Source organism: Crocodylus siamensis, chromosome 5 (assembly GCF_052110815.1).
Source record: "Crocodylus siamensis isolate JL-2025a chromosome 5, ASM5211081v1, whole genome shotgun sequence".
Lineage (NCBI taxonomy): Eukaryota > Metazoa > Chordata > Crocodylia > Crocodylidae > Crocodylus > Crocodylus siamensis.
Window position 1 is genome coordinate 42,038,393 of NC_143399.1, and position 22,748 is coordinate 42,061,140.

The following is a 22,748-nucleotide window of genomic DNA, read 5'->3' on the forward strand; positions in this document are numbered from 1 at the left end:
TCTCTGAACATAGGCTGATGTTAGAGTAGATGTGGCACAGTATAGTACTCAGGCACAATAGTGGCAGCAGCCATAATCCTTACTTACAGCATGAGACAGACACTAAGATACTTCTTCAAAATGGTTGATGAGGACTTGATTTCGCTGTTCCTAGAATATATCACTTCAGGCTGCTGGTCTCATTATAAAGGGAAAAAAATCAAATCCTGTAAGACCTTTCCTTAGTTAGCAGCCTGACATCACATCACTTGAAGAGCATTCTGGTTATTCCATCTGTGGCTGGAAGACAAAGAAAGGCTCCTGCTAGTGCAAGAATTTGTTCTTTAGCACTGGGGCAGGAACACATTTAAAGGGCTGCAGGAATACTGGGTTATCAGGCATGCCTATCTTTCAAATCTAGTTTTTCCTTCAGCCCCTTGTTTGGAAGCAATAGGTACAGAAGCATAGACATATAAGGAGTGGAGGATACATCTTAAGTATTTGGTAGCAACACAAACATTACAAGCTACTGGGATTGTGTTGCTATTGAAAAGCCAATCAGCTCTGCACATGAACCAACTTTGCTTAATCTAAGAATGAATTAATGTGAAAGTGAAATATTTAAATGTCAACATATTCAAATGTTAACCCTCTGGGATTCTGTTTTGCCACGTGGCAGGCTCATGCCTCTGATCAGGGAGATGTATGAGTCACCACATACAACAGGCTTGAGTCTCCAGGGGGCTGGACTCAATCTCCAGAGGTCCCTTCCAGCCCTAATGTCTATGAAATCTATGAAATTTTTAGCAGGACAGCACTTTTGGAATCAAGCTAAGATATTGATAGATTAGAAGTTTCAATGTAGGATGCTGGTGGGATCAAAATTAGGAATTAGTCTTGCTCCACATGACAAGCTAAGAGGCAGAATAAAAGTGAAGAAATTGGCATCTCTCTCTCCATATCAGCACCATTATCCAAATACTTGTCAAGTCAAATCAATTTCTAGGAAGCAGGTACAACTCCACATCTTACAGCTGGATGGCGCCTTGGCAAAGGCAAAGTTCTCGATTTCAGAACAGACACAAGAAGCAGGTTTCACAAAAAGCTCAGTTTCTAGGTTTATTAAGTAAAGTTAACTGAATTGACTTCATTTTGTGGGGATTCCTTTCTGCCTACCCTGGTGGGCTAGCAGTGTTGCACAGAATCACGGCTGGACTGTGATAACCCAAATACAACTTTGGCTCATCTCACTGCTGACACATATGGAATGACTTGGGGGGTTTACATGCTGTGTCTGCTTGAGGCAGGTACATGTACAGATCAGCACAAGTCGCAAATGATAGTTTACATCCTTTCAAAACAAAGCAGGGCACTCTGCAAATGCACTGCAATGAGAAGACATGTGAAAAAGAAAGTTATACAGACTTGCAAATACATAATAAGTTCAGGAGATGCAAAAAAACAAAAAAAAAACCAACCCCTCAAAAACACAAGAAATGTCAAGGGGAAAACACTTAATTTCAAACACAGTGTGTTCAAATGAAAACCCAGCTGTAATTTAACTTGAAATTCCCTTCAAAATGGGAAATGTACAGTAATGCAGTTTAACAGAAACCAGGTTCACCCTGGAGAGATGTGTCCAAAAACACTGATGCACAAACAGGTTCAGTATTCTAAGCAAAATGTCCCTGGGCATTGGTGTACTTGACTCTTGGAGCCAGAGCAAAGCAATTCATTACACTTGCTGAACTGGAGGGCCTACTGCTGGTCCTGGTAGATATAACAGCACGTAGGTTTCCAGATGTCAGACAGAAGGCAGCACACAAACTGCTGGTTATTGAGAGAAATGCCACGAGCCAGACCCCGCTGGGACTGACTGGGATAAAAAACAAAAAAGAACAGCTTATTCCAGTAGCCTGGCCTCAGCTGCTCAGTGTTAGTGTAATGTTCTGCAAGATTCTTCAGTCCTTAGCTCGCTCCTTCCTCAGCCTGAGTTGTTTCTGACTTGTGCTTGAGCACAAGTGAAATTGGCCATGCAAAATTATCCAAAAAACACAAGGGACAGGACCAAGAAAACTAGCTGAACCTGTGGCTGGCTTTCAGATCCTATTTCCAAATATCAGAGTTACAGATTGGAAATTTATCTACAAAAGAAATAATATAAATGAAATAAAAAATGGCACTGTCCACAAAATAAAAAAAAAAAAATCTTACAACACAGCCTTATAAAAACGGCTTAGCAACGAGAGCTCAGTCACAAAATGAAGGATTCTAGCTCTTCATACATCAGAAGAGGAAACAGAAAGCTAAAAATTACTATTCCACATTCTCTTAATAAGTTAAACTTACTTTCCCTCCCACCTGTCTACAAAAGGGGTAGAAGCAAAGGGGGAAAAACAGGCTACCAAAAATAAAAAAAGGAAGAGAAGACAGAGCGCGCGCAAAAGAGAAAGAGAGAGAGAGAGAGAGAGAGCGGTCTGTGGTCATCAAGGCTCAGAGCGGGACTGAGTTCCTTTTAAGTGTTTAAAAGATGCAAAGCAGTTCCTCAAAGGTTCCCTCTCTTCAGCAGTTAGTTCAATGCTGTAGCCAATAAAAACTCAAGTATACATCAAGGAGAGATTCTTTCAAGGAGATCCACCATCGTTCCAAGGGCCACTCAGTTTGTATTAATCCTCAATGATTATGGGTTCATCGTTCATGGGCTGGCGTAACGGCACTGCCTGGATTGGCCGGATGATAATCGGTTTGTAAGGGCGTCTGGCGGCTCGCTTAGCTTCAGAAGATGAAAGCAGCTTGCGGATTTTCCTACAAACAATGGGAAAGAGAGGAATTGGGGACAAAAGCAAACAATTCTAGCATCTAAGATTTTTCCTCCTTATTGTTCAAGATCACACCTACTGTGCGCTCATAAATAGCCCACGCTATTTATTCTAACCAAGTTTTCTCCTGAGTCGTTTAAAAAACAAACCAAGAAAATTAGAATGAGAAGGGGACTGCTATTTATACAACCTCTCCTCCAAAGAGCCCAAGGTATATTACTGCAACTTCAATTGGTCTATTCATAAAATGAAATGTCTGTAGGTAGCAGGTTCAGAGCCAAGGCTGTAGCAGGTGTAGGGAATGCCTGAAATACTTAGGGCAACAAATCAGGTTCATTATGTATATTCTACATACAGCTGTGATAGCTACATTATAAGGTGCAAAGTCACATTATAAATGAATCTTCATTTCCTTCCCCAGACCACAAATCCATCCCCATCAGAATCATTCCAACATTGCAAACCTCTGAGCAGGTTCAAGCAGCTGCTGATAAAGAGACTAGCTTCCCATCAAAATGGGAAATTTCTCCCTTAAAATTAACAGGCCAAAATAAAGGATCATTAAGATTCAGTCTTGCATTTGTAACAGCTTCCCTAGATATCAAAATGGCACTGTCCTTCTGTCCAGTACCTTGCAAGCCACATGGACTAGAAACAAATGGTGAAAACCTGACCGACTCCAATGGTTGTTTGCTCACTGACTTCAGTGGGGCCAGGATTGTGCACAAGAATTTTAGCCTAAGGGAACAGGTCAGCCTGGGGCCAGCCCCTCTTCTCTACCTTGCTCCACTGTGTTAATTTTCTTCCCACAAAATTGTAAATGTCCTCAACAAAATTTCAAAATGATTCAAATAGAAATTCTCATTTTGCATCTGCTAACATAATCTGCTTTTTCAAAGCCTCAAATTTAAATTTCCAATTTTCCTCTCTACGTATTTCTGACTACTGTATGCAACAGAATGAATTTTAACCATTTCCCCTCTCCTTCTCTCTCTTTTTGTTTTGGTTCTTCCAAATTTCTCCAACTCTGGAAGACACTGGAAGAGAGATAGAGTGGGAAAAGAAAAAAAAGGAATAACCCTGGACATTATTCAATTTCAGATCCTTATCTCTAGCCTAAATTCTTCTAGCATTAAGTCTGTAATTATTAGACCTTGTTACAATGTTTATGGGCTACATGTAAAACACCTCTGCTATCAGACAACTTCACCCCATATGGGTGGTTATCGGTTGTGACTGAATCATTTTTAGCCTTCTCTTGAATAACCCAAATAGATTACAGGCAGGTTTGCATGCCAAATTTTCCAAGTCTTTTCACTCTTCCTTTTCCATCTTTAAACTTTTTTACCATCCCCCCCATTAGAGAGAATTTTCCAAAAACCATCTCTCTAATGCTGGATACAGAGGGAAAGCATGAACACAGCCCTTGAGGAACATTATAGCTGTAGAATAGGGATTACATGGCACGGCTCTGAACAGAAAAGCAGATACTGCTGCTGGGTGGATTCTTATGAAGCTGGCACAAAGTCCAAATTAATTTAGAGCTGGAAAATATTTTAATATTGTTTGGACCCTTTCTGGACAGCAGCTGCCACAAGTCAATCTGGTACTGAGAGAAAACAGAAGAATTCAAATTTGGTGAAGTAGACCTGTACCTGCTGTCTGCTCACTTGGATGGGGTTGGAATGGATTCCAGCATGTGTCATGAATCGTACCACACACTATTTAGGTCTTCTGCAGGTTCCAATACTCCACACACATAGGCATAGCAAGCCAGCCAAGTGTGGAAAGGGGCAAGATGTCCAGGAATATGAGATTTCTCTTGCACCACTTTGAGAGGTCTCTCTCATCCCTGCCATGCATTTGATAGAGTTGTCGAATGCCTTAAAATCATTCAGTTAGGCTGGAGGGCCATCCCATCAGCAGAGAACAAGGAGATCACACTTGGGACCTGTTGCTGGAAGAATAGGTCTTGCAGCTGAAGTTTACTGTCTTTTCCTCCTGCCTTTTCAGAGTCTACGGGTACACTAGCTGGTCCAGCTGGATGGACTACATTGTCTCCCTGGGAAGAAAGATCTAGCTCTAGAGATATTACATGTAGATTTGATTGAACACAGTTGTGTACTCAGGATAACCACTAAGGCCATGGTTAGTACTGGATGCAAGTATGAACAGGGAAGACACATGGGTCAAAAACATAGTTCTCTTTGACATCTCTTATACAGCCCTCCTTCACTTCCACTGTGCTACCCAAGGAGGAGTAGGTAGGAGTTTACCACCTGCTGTGATAAGAAGGGGAAGACATAGGAGTACATCACCTCCAGGGGAGTGGCTATTCTATAGTTAATGCACAGTCTGAGGGAGAGATAGGTATCAGAGATATTTCCTTAACCTATTTATTACGGGATCAGTGGACACATCTACACAAGATGCTGATTGTGCAGTAGTTCATTACTACCACGCAGTAGCATCGCATGGCAAGAAGCATGATGTGATGCTACTGTGCAGTAGCAAAGCACTCCCGTGTAGTCAACATCACCCAAAAGCTGTTTCGCAATGCTACTACACAGTAATTCTGGTTTCTGTGCAGTCATTTAGTTCTCATTTATAAAAGTACTAAATGACTGGTCAGTAGCGTCTTGCGTAGATGCAGTCACTGACTAGGAACTCGAGTATTACCCACCCTCAACCTCTCTAGGGAACAGGTGCCCCTATTTAAGCCTTCTAGTGCCATATGGTTTGTGTATTGAGCATGGTTTCAAGATGACCAGTGGGAGATACCAGGGCTCCAGGTACCAAGGCACTTGGTGCCGAAGCAGTCCTAGATTTAATAGATACAACAGAATAGAAGGGCTGATAGGGACCCTGAAGGATCATCAGGTCCAGCCCCCTGCATGAGCAGGGGTCATGCCAGGTGACCATCCAGGTCTTCTCTAGGGTACATGACTGCACCACTTCTGTGGGGAGCTTGTTCCATAGTCTGGACACCCTAGTTGTGAAGAAGTTTTTCACAATGTTCAGCCTGAAACTATCTTCCAGGAGTTTGTGGCCGTGGTTTCTAGTTTTCCCCCTGGGCGTCCTGGTGAACAGTTGTTCACCGAGCCCCTGATGTACGCCTCCGATATGGCGGTAAGCCGCAATCAGGTCCCCTCTCAGCCTTCTTGTATTTAGTCTGAAGAGTCCGAGATCCCTCTGCCTCTCCTCGTATGGCCTGCCATGCAAGTCCCTGATCATACGGGTGGCTCTTCTCTGGACCCTCTCAAGCTTTAGCACATCCTTGTTGAAGTGTGGTGCCCAGAACTAGATGCAATACACCAAATGCACCACACCAATGTTGAGGAAAGTGGTAGAAGAATCGTTTCTTTGGATTTACTGGAGATGCATTGATTGATGCATGCCAGAGTTTTACTGGCCTTGGAAGCTACTGCACCTCATTGCTGGCTCAGATTCATGCTGGGGTTTACTCTTACCCCCAGATCCCTTTCATTTGTAGTGCTGGTCCGGTTAACGATGCCCAGCCTGTAGGTGTGCTGGGGGTTCTTCCTTCCCAGATGCAACACTTTGCATTTCTCTACATTGAACCTCATCTGGTTCTGTTCTGTCCAACATGCCAGCCTGTACCAGTCAATACCAAAGACACCTGGAAAAGTACTTCCACCCTGCCTTTTCACTAAAGTGGTGTCCTCTTCTGCCTGTCAATGGACATTGATGACAGATGATGGCAACAACTAGGGACTGATAAGTGGGCTAAGAAGTCAGGGTAGAATAAATGGCTCATTGCCAGACTGCTCAGAGGACTATGATTTAGTTCCAACCTTCTCTAATCCAAGGTCAAGCTCTCAAGCATCAAGCTCTCAAGATGGAACAGCCTAAGCCAGCTCCTCTAAGCTTTCTGAGTATGTTTAGAGGAGCAGCTACATATGGAGCATTGCTCAGGGATGTACTGGTCTCCAAAACTTAGAAGGCACCAGGAGTCCCCATCATTGACAGATGTCAGAGCTTCACATGAAGGCTAGGTATTGAATCCCAGGGCTAAGTACAGACATTCAGAGAGCTTAACTGGGTTCAGAATGGCTGCCTGATTTAAACTTGGCTCATCCTAGTGCTGTCCTTATATTTACAGACCCGGTTTCAGTGACCAGAAATCAACCTAAAGGTGCAACTGTACAGAAGTCTCACACACACAAACCAGTATAAAAATTGCAGAACTGTTTAAGATAAACCTGGACTGATGTAGTATCAAAATGTACCCAATTTAGGTCAAAAAGGGTGCATGGAACTTCTATATGCTTTCTCTGCACAGCCCCAGGGCTGTGGTTTTCGCTACCCCACCCTCATGTCCTACCCCAGCCTATTTTTTGCTCCCCAACTCCTTGTCCCCCATTGGACCAAACAGCCCGCACAACACCCATCCTGCAAGATGTGAGGAGAGGGGCAGGAGGTATGGGGGTGTAGATTTGCTGGGGGAAGGGGGGCAGGGAGTCAGGGGAGGCTAAAAATAGCCCCTGGTCCTCCCCAAACCCCTCCACAGACCCTGTAAATCCTTCTGATTCCACCAGACTCTCCCAAACCTCAGCAACTCTCCATGGATCACACCTGCCCCCTCATTCTGATCGCTCCCATAAGTCACCCCTACTTCACCCTCCACCCCTTGCAGGTCATGCCTATCCCCCCCACCTGCTCATTGTGCCTGCCCCTCCCCCATTCCCCCAGCCTACTTGCCCCCACCACAATTCCCCTGTTAGCCCCCGCCCCTCCAATTCCAACTTCCCTGATATTGGGAGGCCATTTTGAACCAATGTAACCTCCCCCTAATGCCCCCTAATGTCTGTACTTAGCCCAGAGGTCTAGCTTCTATCATATTGCTGGTGCCCCTGTATGAGGTGAGGGACGTAGCCTACACTGAGACTTTACTATTTTTTGACAGTGGGCAATAACAAAAATGAGGAAGGCTAACTACAGAACTATATAGAGAAGCAGGCAGACACTGCAGGACTTCATTCTCACTGGCCTCAAGAGCAAGAAGGAATTAAGAGCAGCGTAGGCTCAGCTGTCCTTCTGTGCTCTCAGACCAGGGACACAAAAGCATTCAGAGAACAAATACAGCTTCAGAAGGACACTGAATGTCAAAAGAGTTTGAGCATGTGTACAGAATGCAGATGCATGAGGAGTGCAACGCACACTAGCTTCTGTACTCAACTTTGTTATTCAACTCTTGTTCTTATACTGTAATTTTGGATGCCAAAGTATGAAGGTTTCAGTGGTACACATCTGGGACAGATATACTGAGTAGCATCTAGTGCAAGGGAAAGCACTACCCTAGAGCTAAGTGGGGTCTATTGCAGCCTTATATGCTTTGCTCCCCCAAGTGCAAACATGATACTCTCTGTACTCACATGCCAGGACATTGCTGGGTGGTTGGGATTTTGGATAGAAGAGATAAAACTTCATAAACTTCTATAGATCTGGGGATTGGGATGGATGTTTCAGCAAGTTTTAGCCTTCCCTGGGGCATTTCCTATGTTCTAAAACATGGCTCAGGAGAACAAAAGGGGGAATCTTCCTCTAGCTCCATGGGACAGTATACAGTCAGCCCCAGGCCCACATCATCCAAACATCTAATGCAGTTGTCCAAGTTGTAGGCCTTGGCAAATGTCATGATTGGGACTGGAGGAATTTTAGGCCCTATCCCAAACACTGCATCTCCTGCCATGCCAGCCATGCAAAAATACCCCTGATCCCAATTGTGTCACAGTGGATCAGGCAGGGTGCGGATTGGTCCCAGACCTGAAGCTGCCGCCAGCCCTTAAACAGTTCCAGACCTGAGGCAGTCCAAGGATAGGGCCAACAATCAGCTGAGTAGGGGCCCCAGGTCCAGATCAAGACTACTAGCAGTCCTGGGGCCAGGACTGGCAATTAGCTGACTGACAGCCCTATATCTAGTTGGAGACCCATGGTTGTCCTGGGGCTGGGACCAACAATTAGCTGATTGTTGGCTTCAGCCCTAAAACAGCCCTGGATCTAGTGGTGCTACCCGTTCAATTTATAGCACCATAACAAGAGCCATAAAGATCTTCCGTATATTTTGTGGAATATCTTTGTGGCTAGTCTGTCACCTTATAGAGCCATAAATTGGCTGCATGAGTAGAAGTGTTACTGGTTACAGCACAGTTAACACCTTAATTTCACTGTAATTATAATGTGTACCCAGGGTCTTAATAAACAACATCAGGCTGGTGAAGAGTCAGCCTAAATGATGAAACATGCTTTCAGCATGCACGAAAAGCACTATTGGTGGTAAATGCAAAATAGAAACGAAAAAATGTTGAATGGAGGCAGCTACCCCTTGTTAATGCCACTTGAATGAAGCCTCTTTCCTACCTGGTTTCTTCAGTGGCCATGTAAAACACATCATCTGGAGCATCAATCCAGTTCATCCTCCTCCTTTTCACTGGAGGCATGGATCCACCACGAATTAATCGAACTTTTGTTGGGTATGATTTCCCATTGAGCAGCAAGTTTCGACTTGGTCCCTGACATAATATAGGAAAAAAAATTAAAATTACAGACTGTGTCAAATATAAGGTAGCATATGACAAACACCCAAACAAGAGGAGAGAAGAATTAAAATTTTTGAATCAGACATTAAGTTCTTGACAAATTTTCTCCCCTCCAGCCTGTGAGAGAACATAAAATTAATGAACAAGTAGTAGCCCCCTAGCACTAACTACTGAGGCCCTCTCACATATACAATAGGGCAGCAGTACTCCAACAAACAAGGATAGGATCATTAGGAGGCCCTGTCAGTAAACCTTCATGATTAAAAGGATTGCATCAAGTTTGGAAGACTGAGCACTCAATTTCAACTCAGGCACTACTGTAAATCTGGAGGAACTCTATTCACTTCAGAGAAACAAGTGTAGATTTACGATGAGAGTCAGATTTTTATGTGCTCTAAGATTATTTATGGTTCTCACAAATTCACCCACATCTTTTGTGCTTTAAGGATGACTTTGAAAAAAAATGCATAAGGGTAGTACACTGGTTTTTCAAAAGCATTCTCCCTATAACTACATGTTTTAAAGTGTCCATCAGAAAGTGTTACTGTGGGACTGAACTTTTCAGATGCCCCCTGAATTATCAAACTTGCTTTAAGAAGCAACATGTCCATGGTTTCTACAGATCTACACATCACCCCTTTCCACTCTCAAAAATTAGGAGTTTATTTCTATAATGGAGTAGACATGCAAAATGGTTAAAGAAGTCCAATTTGGCTGTCCTTGATCATATAGGGCCCAATTCTGCCACCCAAGTTCATGAGAAGCAGTACTTAGAATAATCCCATTGAAATCAACAGCATTTAAACACGAAAAGGTTGCAGAATCAGGCCCCGAAGTTTGATCATGTGTAAATTAGAACTGCTCAGACTTAGAACCGTCAGGACGGAGGAGGGTAGGGACAGGAGAGATTTCAGTAAAAAGAAAACAAGTTCAAGGTTTTCCATGGACTACTGAGAATTCAGCAAAAAAACTGGATACCAAAAAAAAAATCTGAATTTTGGAAGCCCTGCCCAAAGGGCTTGTAGTTCAGGTAAGGAGAACATAGTTGCCATGGTCAGACTATTTCCTAGGAATTCCTCTTGAAGATGGTAAGAGATGCATCATTAGGAAATGACGCTTGGTCACAGAGCCAAGCCTATGGAAGAGAAAGGGAGCTTGAAGCGCTCCATGTATATTTCCCATCGGATTCTGCATCAGCACATCCAAATTAAAGTATGTAAACTGGGGGGAGGGGTGCTTTTTCTTGACAAAAATATTTTCCACAGAAATCAGATGCTTTTCTGTGAAATCAAGTTTAGCTGAAAAGCCAAAATTTTCCATTAAAAAAAATAAACACAACATCGGGAATAACATTTCTGACCATCCCTAGTCAGTAAATGCCACTGGTGACTTCATGTTTGGATACCCTTGCCCCTCTTCCAGAAAATAAGGGTCTACAAGAAGAGCTAAAATTTTTTCCATCCTAATTCCTTGACACTGGAGAGAGCTCCCACAATTATAACACACGTGGAAGAAACCATTTCTTTTTTCTTTCAACTTTCTGGCTCCTTGGTATGCAAGACCATTTCAGCAAAGCAAACCATTAAAACTCTTCCAGATATTTAGCCTTTAATGTTGAGGTTTATCAACAAAGTTTGGAACAAGGCTTTGCCAGACTTCTGCAGAGAAGGTCTTTTCATTTGCATTGAGAACATTATTTTTCTCCCAGTGTTTAACTTGTCAGTAGAACAGCTATAGTGAAAGTACTTGGAAATGCTTGGAAGAAAGCAGCTAACATGCTTGGATTTTGCATCGGTCTAACCAACAGAGCACTCGCTTCAATGGGTACATCCTGAAACGTGGACCTTTCATTTCCAGAACATTGTTTTGAGCAACCAGAGTAGTGAGAGAGTTCAGAGTTCCCACCCTTTTCGCTGAAAGAAGTTAAATCATTCCCTCTGGTTTCTCCCACTACACTGAGTTTTTTTTATACAGCAGACACAAACAAGTAGCCAGTCTCCTCAGTAATAAGAGGTGAAACTGAATTCAAATTAGAAATACAAAAATTTACCATGTTGTATCAGATGCCAAGAAATGACAGACAAAATTATTGCTTCCTTATTACAACTACACTAGCATAAATATCCTGGCTGTGAAATATACCCTACCCAAGACAGGAGCATTAGATTGGATGATAATTATTCAATAGCCATTATTAATACCCATTGCAGATTTACCCAAGCCCACATGCCTTTATTTATACCAATACATTATGACAATTTACCCTATAGGGCAAATTCCACTATATCAATACAAGAAGCAGGTGAAGTTCTTAATGGTGAAATGTCCCCTTGTGAAGAGACCCATCACAAGACACAGGGACACATAAGCCACCAACATGGGCTGGACAGGCATGTCCAGGGTTCAAATTACACTCTGACGGGAGGGGGGGGGGGGTGTCTGTAGTGGTGGCAGCCAGAAGCTAGAAGGAGCTGCCACGGCCATCTTGAGCTTCTTAGTTTCTTATGAGGGGGCTCTCATCTCTTACATGAGGCTCAGCCCGCCGGGACTCCCCCATAATTCAAACCCTGGACATGTCTACATGGCATGGGGCACTGCTGTGCAGAATGACCCAAGCCAGCTCTAACTAAGCAAGTTTCACTTCACTCAGCAGCTTGGTATCCCCTGCCCAGCACTGCATTGTGCTTTGTACCTTCAACAAGGCAAAGCCCTTGGGCTGGTCCTCTGCACAGGAGGTTAAATTTAATCTCAGGAGCACTTCATGGGAAACTTTGCCACTAGCCCACCTATCAGACTGGCTATTTGCTTCTGTCCTCTGCTGAAGCTCTCAGCATAATGGACGAAAGGCTAGGAGGAGTTTTTAAACTTTAAAAAAAACAAACAAGCAAGCAAACATGCATGCTCAGCAGACAGCTTACACACCAACTTCCTCAATATGAGAAACCATTTTCCAAACAAAAGCCCTTCCGTCATGTAAGCCCTTCCTCTTTCAGTGAAACACATTCCACCTAGAAACACATTTCAGGGCTTTGCTATAAACAGCCACTCATTTCTGTATGACTGGATACAAAACGTTCCATTCAAAACAGAATTTAATTTATATTGACTGAATTCTGTCTTTTTTCATGTAAATACCTGGATCTCTTTCATACCCAGAGACATATGAAAGAATAACTGCAATTCATTGAAAAAAATTATGAAGAAAGATGAATAGCTGTGAACAGCAAAGGTAGAAGTGAAGTAACTAGGTTTTAAAGGGGTCTTCTATCTAGAGAAAGTTAAGGTTTTTCTTTCTTCCCTGTTTTTGGTTTAAAGGAACATTCTCTTACCATTTGTCTGGTTTGTCCGTGGTTAGGCAGACCTAACAAACAGGAAAGAGAATAGAGCTGGTAAGACCATTGCTTTTCCAAGACAGAAAGAAAAAATACAAAAATCAAAAAAACACACACACCTATGGTTGCAACTGGGTTGGTTTTCTAAAACAGAAGTTTTCTACCTAATCTCTCCCATCCTAAGAGATACCTGGAGAAGACAGCTTCCTTAGCAATATGATCGAAGTCATATGAACAATATGCAGAGCCAAAAAAATTAAACATGCTCCATTTACTTATAACTTTCTGACCAGTTATGGGAAACTACAACCACATAATATCCCCTCTTTCAGATTTAAAGACCTTTTTCTCCAATGCTACGTAAAATCCTGATTTTCACATTTTGGTAGATTTACTTCAATTAAAGAAGGGCATTACATGGCCAAGAAAGCAAAAAACAAAACAAACAAACAAAAAAAACCCTTTACTATCATCCTGAGATTTTCAGACAACTAATCAGTTCGGATGTTAGCTACTGGATGCACAATTGGATTGTATCTACCAAGCTACTCAGTACATGAGAACCTGCCACAAGTAAAGACTTCCAAGAACTTAGCACTGACAATCACAGTGCACAGCATATCTACCCATCACACAAAGTGGATGCTACGTTAACACAAGCAGTACTGGAAAGCAACACACACAGTGACCTGACATTCTTAGACTACCATTTACTATATTAGATACCTCACCATATTGCAAAAGGTCCATGTTTTAGGTGCAAACCAAGTCTATAAACTAAACCTGGCATTTAAATAAATGGCAAAGATGCAGTTTTTATATGCAAGAGAATGAAGTTCTGTTCTAAAGCTACAAAGATATGGCAGGAATGAACTGGAGAACTCAAGCTTTTTCCATCACCGTGTTTTCTTCAGTTGTTTTCATTTATTATCCAGGTCCAATCTCTCAAATTGGACAAATTCTTTGAGGAAAGGTAAATCAGTAGTTATAGGTATAGCCTCTGAATCAGAACTTCTTAGACCCTAAATGCTGGTGGCTGCCAGTGGCAGAGGAACACTGGACAAAACCCTGCTCACTCTCCCTTTCAGTATCCACTCTGCCACTGCATGACACAGGACACTGAGCAAGAGGGTCCTATGGTCTGACCCAGTAAATGGCAGTTCTTATGTTATTTTGCTCTTATGCATGTAGGTCTGTTAATCTGCCCCAACATTTCAAATTGTGTTTTAGAAATTTCAGTGCCTTAGAGTGTCACAAGGGCCTTCTTGGCCCAGAACTGACTTGTACTAATACTAACACAGTGAAAGTTTATTATAGCGGGCATTCACCACCACTGGGATGGGCTGCAGAAAGCTTTTATAAGCCAATATATCCCTGCTTTCACACATTTTTAACACCTTAACATTTATCCCTTTGGCCTGTTTTCCCCATGTTTGGTCTCTGGCCAAGGATAAATTGATTTTAAAAAGAAAGTGAGCAAAATCTCTGTATTTTTTTTTTTTTTTTTAAAGAAAATTCAGTTAAAAAAAAAAAAGTGAACCCTCAAGACCCTTCCTGCCCCCACAGTTTCTATGTTAGAAGATTCTATCCACACTTTTCAGAAAAAAAGAACATGCAAGAAAAAAAAAAAGGGCTGAAGTTAAAACTCTCCTTGGTAAATACAAACTCTAACATACTTGAAGTATGTTATAAAACCTACAGAAGGAGGGCAAGTTAATGTTCCAATGGAAAAAAAAATACTACTTTTGAGTGCTCAACTGTAATACTGCATTAAAGCCAGCAGTTTGCATCACATGTGATAACCTTTCTACAGAAGGACAGATATAATAAGTGGGTACCCAACATATGAAGATAAATATGAACAGCTTAAATTTTTGGATGTTTTAATGTTCAAATATGCATAGAGCTAGACAAAAGCAAATCACCAGAAAGAGGGAGATGTCAGTCCCTACAGAATTGATGCACTCAATGTTAAAGGAAGCTAGGTAGTGGAACTGATTAAGCAATATAAATCTCAAGATAATGAACCTACAAGTTTTAATGCAGGAGCAGCTGTCCCATTCAAAAAGACAGTAGCAGGAACAGCCACGTGGTGTGAACAGAATTGAACACATGTTGAGAGGCTACCCATTCATTAGGGAAGGACCTAGGATAGAAAATTAGGAGACTGATGTTTTAGTCATTGAACTGTAATTTTATCCACTGCCTATCAGTGGGCAAAGTCATTTAATCACCCCAACTTCTGTTTCACCATCTGTAAAATGAGGATGGTACCTTCTTTTTCCTCACCAGGTTACTGAGCGCTATAAATATTTAATGTTGTGAAACATCCCAAGATTCTGAGAGGGAAGGCACAGATACGCTCTAAGTTTACCCCTGCAACATTCACTGTGCTGAAAATAAAAGATGACAGGTTCACAGGAGCAGACAGTGCCCAAGGAGATTCCAGATTCAGAAGAGATGGGTACTGGCACTATGAATGTTGGATGGAAACAGGCATTAGCGAAGTTATTCACAGTTCTCAAATGAATATTAAATTCAGATAGTCTGTATTGAGAGGGGATGAATGCCAGATAATGAGACTGGCACAAAGGCCGAGGTGAAGGTCAAACCAGAACCACTACTGGTCTGACACCTTGTTCCTGTGAACAGCAAAGAAATTACTAATTGTCCAACATGATTTATCAGTAACCTGCTCCTTCTAGGAGAAAATGATTCAGTTCCTTGTTCCTCTGATACAGCTATCAGCAGTACATAATTGGATGACATTTTTCAAAGCCATTTTATATTCTTGCTATAACACAAGGTCTTATCTACAGTGGGCAATACATTAATCCTAACTATTTCAGATGGTTCCCTTTACACATTTATACACCTGAAAAGTAGGAGGGAAAAGAGAATACAAAAAGTAGCCACTTAAAAAATTAGTTTTACATTGCGGTACAAAATCATTATATTTGATATAATTTCTCAGAAACAATGGCTGTTGTTAAAAAATAAACAAACTCATAACAATATTTAACACTAATTCATCTGACAGGACGAGAAATATAACACCACATCTATATCCTATTCCAAGTCTACAGTCAGATCTGCTGTACTCTGTCCTAAAAGTGACAGATACTTAGCTTGAACCTGTGACCTCTTACTAGGAATTTCTCCTTAACGTGGTAAAAGCACACATCACAAATATTCTGAGTCCTGAACCATCCAGAGACCCAAGTAAGGAATGATATTAACTTGGAGACACCACCATGTGACACTTGATCCCTCCCAAGTTGGTGGTTCAATTTTTCATGTACTGAAAACAGAATGAAGATAGCTTATCTCCCAAATCCATAGCTTACCTCCCCATCCATATAGATCAGAAGTGTAAGGAAGTGTCTACGTAAATACTAGGAATAAAAACAGTAACAGGCCCTGTCTTCTCTTTTGCAACCACTACATTAGATGGGGACTTTTTCCTCTAATGCTGTCTCAAAGGATTCTCTGGTGAGATCTCCAGAAGAGAGAGTGAATAACACTTTGTATGATCTCTAAAAACCCGGCTGACTGACATTACAAACAATCTGAAAACAAGAGGCTGACTGTTTCCTATACATCACCTTCAAGATTAGTGCTTTAAAGGAATAGTTAAGGATGAATCTGAGGGAGGGGAAGAAGGCCTCTGATGACAAATCTTCTCTGACTAACCAGATCTTCACTTTTCATTCATGAAAGCTAAGAGCTGCAGAAACCAGGATACGTTCTGAAATCTCAAAAGATTAGGATTTCTTTCCTCAGAACACTAGGAAAAAACCATAGCCTTAGAGGAGGGTCTACCACTGTTGTCAATTAGTTTTCCCTGAAGTCTTCTAGTTAGAGATATCTAAAAAGGCAGGAGCTTCAAAGGTTATGTTACATCCAGAACGTACAACTGTACCATTGTAAATATAGGTTTTGCCAGAACATTGAAGGCTTACAGAAATGGCTACAGATCAAGTAGCTATATTAGAGATGTTGCATAAAGGACTGCAAAGTACATCTGAGCTCCTAAATTTTGGAAAGGCCTTCAAATTTTCAGTCCTCGGCACAAGACCCTTTATGGAAAAGAACTTGCTTTACAGGGAATAGCCATATCAAGTTGTAATGATTTGATGCTTAAACATTCTTATAGTATCAGAGCTGCAGAAAAACCATACTCTCTCCCAAGATGATCAGTGGGGGAACTGTAGCTGGTAGCAGAAATGGGACAGAAAGGAGTTCCTACTACATGCAGCCAAAGTACATTTCTCTTCAATTTGTTCCAAAGAGACAAAACCTCAATTGGATATCTGGATTAACAAGCACACATGCATTCAGTGCCCCTTCTACAGAGGACCAATGGATTCAAGGGACACACAAACCTGGATCTCTCCTCCACTGTACTGCAGCTGAGAGTTTACATAGGAATTAAAAGTGGAGTGCAAGCAGGTTGCTGCTGGGCCTAAAGGAACAGCTGGCATTTAAGACTGCAGAGTGAGAATCTAGCTTCCTGTATGTAACAAAAAAAAATGGTAATATAATCCGTTCCTACAGGAACTGGAGAAGAGCCCTATGCACATGCTATCTGACAAAATTCCTACTCGTAAGGATTTCAGTAGGTCCATCCTCAAACTTTAGTGGTAGCACCACAGCTGTCCCCTACACTACCTACTCTCACTACTGAAGTGTGATCCTATTCCTTACCATCTCCACAAAACGCAGCGCTGTGGGAAAGCCAGCCTCCCCCTTCTGTCTCTGATGTACCCAGTCACATCTAGAAGGAATAAGGGAATCTACCGGCAAATGACTATGGCAAATATCAGGAAACGGCTGTCAGCTACTTTGCTATTTTAAATAGAAATCTGGAATTCACTTCTGTACCTCCCTTCTGATTTTTTCTTTGGATCAAGTTTACCTTAGCTGTACACCTTTACCTGCATTTTCTTGGAGAAGCTCTTAGAATGCCCCTCAAGCAACCTCTTACACAATACCAATGAGCACCACAGTCTGACACCTAACTTTAGGAAAGCCTTGGGATGGTGTAAACTTTTAATCCCTGCTCCCCTTTACATATCCACAGTGCACAAAAAATGATTCCTTGAAGTGCACATTTGTCTTGTGTAAGCCTAAATCATTTTTATAACAAATCAAAGTAACAAGCAATTATATACAGTTTTTTTAAACTTCACTTTATTGTATTATGTAAACACATGCAATGGATTTAATTGTAATGTACCTAGAGAGCTAAAATATGGCTAGTAGGTTTAAAATCTAAACTACATTTTAAAATGCACACTTGTTTTTTACATCTGTGTAATCTTACATTTGTTTCCACCCCTGCTCTGAAAACAACTGACCCTTCAAATCTCAGCAATACTACACTTCTGAGCAAGCCATAACAAACCAGCATGCAAAAGGAAGAGTAAGAATTTCAGCAAAGAAAAATTGTATTTCCAAATGACTGAATTTCAAGTTCACTTGAGTGAATGAGACAGAGAGAGAGAGGGAGAGACAGAGAGAGAATGCACAACCACTTTTCATACATAATGAAAGTTATATCAATGTCCTTAAGCTGCCAAGACCTTGTTGTTGTAACTGAGCAGGCTGTCAGATGTCACCATCTTAAAACTGGAGAGTGTGAATCTGCAGGAGTGCAGGTATCCAGAAAGTGCATCTAGTAGAAGAGGGTGTAAACTTACACTGAACAGCACCTAGGCTGGACTAACATTTTCTCAGAATTCTGTAGTGCATAAAACAATGTTAAAATTGCAATTTACTTACCTAAATAAGTTCCTACCAAGATTGGCAAAGGAAAAGGGAGAAAAAAAAGATTTAAAGTTAAAAAAGGAAAGAATAACGTGATTCAGAATACAACAGCCCAGCACCATGCAATAAAAGCAAAAAACCAAAACCAAACCAGATTTTGATAGCAGCAGAGAATAAAAGCAATAAAGTCTCTAACAAATCTTTGATATTAGACTGATTATGGCAACACTAAATGGACAGTCATTTTCCTCAAACAGGAGATCAAAAATAGAACAGACTGGATTACCTACACATAAGAAAGTTGCTCACTTCCCTTGGCCATCCCTTGCTTTTCTAAAGGTAGCTTTCAAAGTGCTCTTTCCTGGAGATATTTACACTACACCAATTTTCCTGCTCCCTGCCCGATCCGTTGATCTGCTTTCTCCTCTCTGCCACACCTGCCACTGTGGTGCCTGCCCCCTCCCCATTTTGCTACATGCCACACACAAAGCTGTGTGCGCCACAGGTTGGCTACCCCTGCTTTAGAGCAATGTTCTGCTACCTTAACTCAGTGGTCATCAATCTTTTTTATCTTCTTAGGCTGCAGGTCACAGTGACCCAGTTTGGGTCAGAGGCAGGTAGGGCCTTCTCCTTCCTGCCCCCATGACATCATGAGGAGAGTGCCCACACTCACCACTTCCCCTCCACCCCCACCACCAGCCCCGAGGGAAAGCAACTGCTGTCAAAGCCCACAGCCACCAAATGCTGCTGAACCTCCATGTCTGCAGGCCAAATCAAATGACTCCAACGGCTGATTACCAACTGCTGCTGTCTCAGGCTAAGCAGCAACCTGCTCTACAAATAGATGCACTGCCCCCAGTGGGTTTCTTTGTGAAGTACGATATTATTGTACACAAGTAAAAGGTATCATACTCAGGCTGTCTGTGATGAGATATATTCACAGTGGTTCAGTTATATATTCACCTTTATCCCTTAAACGGCATCCTGGAATTCTGCTGAGCAGTGAGAGAAATTCACTTTACTGAATTACAGAAGCTGAAAGCAACTTGCTACTCCAAACTGGGAAAAGCAAACTTATGAATAGAACTGCACATGCCACATACAAGTTTATGCTTCTCATTCTCATCTTCAAGGCCACTCACAGCTGCGCCCCTCTACTCATTCGCTCATCTTACAGCATCCAAATATGCCTGTCCAGCTTTTGTCAATACCAGCCTGGGCATCCACTTGTCTTCTCTTCAAACAAACCTCTGTGCTTTGCTAATATCTGGGGTGTTCTTCCTGAACTGACCCATGGGACTGCCATCTTCTGCTCATCCAAATCTCTTTTCCAGACCCACTTGTCATGCAGTCAAACAAAAATCGCAAAATCATAAAAGCAAGGTTAAGTGGAAAAGTTTCTCTTGACATGTACTCCGATTCTACAAACTGTATACATTTGGATTATCTCTATTTTGTTTCTTTTGCTTCAGCTCAAAAGACTCTGGTTAACTTAGCAAAGAGAACAGACCTCAAAGAGATAAATTGTGCTTCTAAGCATGCAGCTCATAAGCAAAGATAATGTGCTTATTATCACAGGAGGTAGTGGAAGGAATTGTAAACAGTGCCTCATCATAGATTTCTCCAGTTGTGCTGGTAGTAACAATAATTTATTACAGCCATTTAAAAAAGGGTATAGAACTTCCTCTCATGAAGCCAGCCAGCTCCACTGGCTCACGTATAGGTAAATGAGGCAATATCGTAGTTCTAACATTTTCTCGCAAGGAACAACTGAGTAGAGAATGATCTGGGATGAAGTCCCTGAATTTCCACAAGTACTTGGTCTGCAACTGCATTGTTTCCCACTCTCTCCTCTGCCTCTGCATGGCCTACCTAAGAGCAAGATAAAATCTAGCCCTCCATGAGTTTACCACGTCCCGTGTAAATTCTACTTCAGGTATAGAAGCCAACTGAGTTCATTTAAAACATAGCTAGGAAATAAATACATGAGATTTATCAAATGTTTTTAGGACCAATCACAAACTAATTCCATAATTTGATATTTTACCAGCCACAGCACTAGAGTTGGGCATTGTTTTAATTAATAGCATATCCACTGAAAAATGGAGTTTCAAAAGGACAAACTATTTGCAAAATCATGCAAACAGTTATAGCCAAGGAAATTGGGGCAAAACATTTTTTTTAAGTGTCAAAACATTCCGTTTCAAAATGTGACTTTTCCTTTCAAAAATGCCATCTTTGGTTTAAAAAGAAAAAGTCTAAAGCTTAGGGGGCTGGGGAAGGTTTTAGAAAGGATTACCCAATCCAAAAAAAAAAAAAAAATCTATTCTGTTTGGGGTTGATTTAAATGTCAGGTTGACTCAAAATAGTTTTATTTTATTTTCTTCCTCCCTGTGTCCCAGACCCCAAACTAAAAATAAATAAATAAAAAAATACATTTCAGCCTGTCCTGAAAAAATTAATTTCACAATTTCTTTTTGTTTAGCCACAGAGGCTAAACATCCATCATTCACTCAGCCTTATCAGTTAGCTAGCCGGACCCTTCATGTACATGTTGCTTCAAGCAGCTTCATACAGGTTCATACAATCCAGGCATGACTAAGTTAGTCCGTGTCGCCAACGTATTACTGAAAAGTTACATTTTGAAAGATTTCCTTCAGCTCAGGACTGCAAATGAGAAGACAAAATTGCCAGTGGAATCCAATGTCAGGGACTATGCGTTTTCTGCTGCTATCTAAATAGCAAGAATCGCTGAGTAGTTTATTTTCCAAGTTGGGGAAAGTTGCCCTAAGAACAATGTCCTGTTCTATTCAACATTTGATTTATTTCTATACTTATCCTCCTTATCCTATACTTATCCTTGACTGTGTTTGGTCAAGAGCCCTTCCTTTTACTTATCTTTGTTGCAACTCAGCCTTGGTCTGTAAATGCAGTTTGCTGATCTTCACTGACTGAAATGCAATGGGAAGAGGGTGCATGAGGGGAACTCAGAATGCTGACTTACTTTATACTTTTAAATTAATCTCTCCCCCCCCCTTAATTTCAAGCTGTGCTCCATACAGCTGAAGTCTTTTTATTAGTTCTTACTACACTTTACTGCTTATTCAAATAACCTGTTCAGATTATTCAAAAATCCCTTCCATTCCAAAAGTCCCCACACCCCAAAACTAATTTTCCAACCTCATATTTTGCCTTGCAAATTTTTGCCAGTACTGCATGTTTGCAGGGTTTCCAAGGCCTTAAATTTATCTACAGAATTATGCAGATGCATAATCACTGCCTGAGGCTGCTCTTTATTAGCATTCAGTGAGCCCAATCCTCCCATTTACAGAGATTAGGTCTAGCTATCGCTTTCAAAAAACAGAATAGGAAGCTTACCTCCTCTGTCTTCAGTGAGCAATTACTTCTTACATTTCTTTCCTCAACATCTGTAAGCCTCCCCATCCTCATATCTCTTTTTAGTTACCGCAGTGTCTCTGGATCTTCATTTTCAAGGAAGTCAAACCTAAATGATGTTTCCCATATACTCATTTCATTTGCCAGAAATATAATTTAGCCTAAGGGGGGGTGGGGATGCTGATTTTATTTATTTATTTAAAGTGTCAAAGGCCTTGATTCACTTCCACTGAGATTTGAGATCAGGACTTTAATCAAAGATCTAGAGATCTTTTAAATGATTTTTTTTTTTTTTTACTTCTCACTATGCTTCTGAGACCTACCATCTCCTTTTCTTGCCCAATGTCCAACTACTTTTCCACTTGTGTGTCTAGTGTGAGACCACTTACAACTCAGACCTCCTGAAGGTGGAAGCATGTCACAACACACACACACACACACAAAGGGCACACCAACAAGAACAATATCTGTACTAAGATACATGCTAACTTTGGAAAAAAACAACTTCCAGGAACCTGTCCCAGAGCAGGATGGATTTAAACAATACTGTGCGGATAACTGTTCTTGAATGACAACTTTTGCAAACCAACAGCAGCACTGACTGCCCCTCTACATGTATCTGGATCCGTAGCTCAGCAGGGTTACAAGGCCGCAACCTAACTCTCCATAAGATGTGGCAAAAAAGCCAGCTCAAAAAGGTTCATATATTTTTAAGGCTATTAGGGACTCCTGAGATCTATGCTGATCTCCTGATAAACAGATGCTTTAAGACCTCCCTGAATTAATTCCACCTTACACCCAACAGAAGCTGTTTGGCTAGAGCATATCTATTACAACAACATCCAATCCTCTTTAAAAGTTTGCAGTGGGGGCCCCTGCTAAGTTGTTCCAAT

General features: G+C 41.4%; 1 protein-coding gene across 4 annotated transcripts in view; it reads right to left on the bottom strand.

The window, feature by feature from the left end:
* Window positions 1-1,085: 1,085 nt before the first annotated feature.
* The window catches only part of MTA1 (metastasis associated 1), a 126,681-nt gene continuing 105,018 nt past the window's right edge, over window positions 1,086-22,748 (bottom strand). For 2 of the 4 annotated variants that reach the window (XM_090050381.1, XM_090050382.1), the window contains exons 18-20: window positions 12,688-12,719; window positions 9,180-9,331; window positions 1,086-2,784 (exon numbers count right to left, since the gene is read on the bottom strand). In XM_090050381.1, coding sequence (XP_089906507.1) covers window positions 2,646-2,784; window positions 9,180-9,331; window positions 12,688-12,719 — 323 coding nt within the window. In that variant the 3' untranslated portion in view covers window positions 1,086-2,645. The remainder of the gene's footprint in view (window positions 2,785-9,179; window positions 9,332-12,687; window positions 12,720-22,748) is intronic. The other 2 variants (XM_090050384.1, XM_090050383.1) reach the window with 1 other exon arrangement.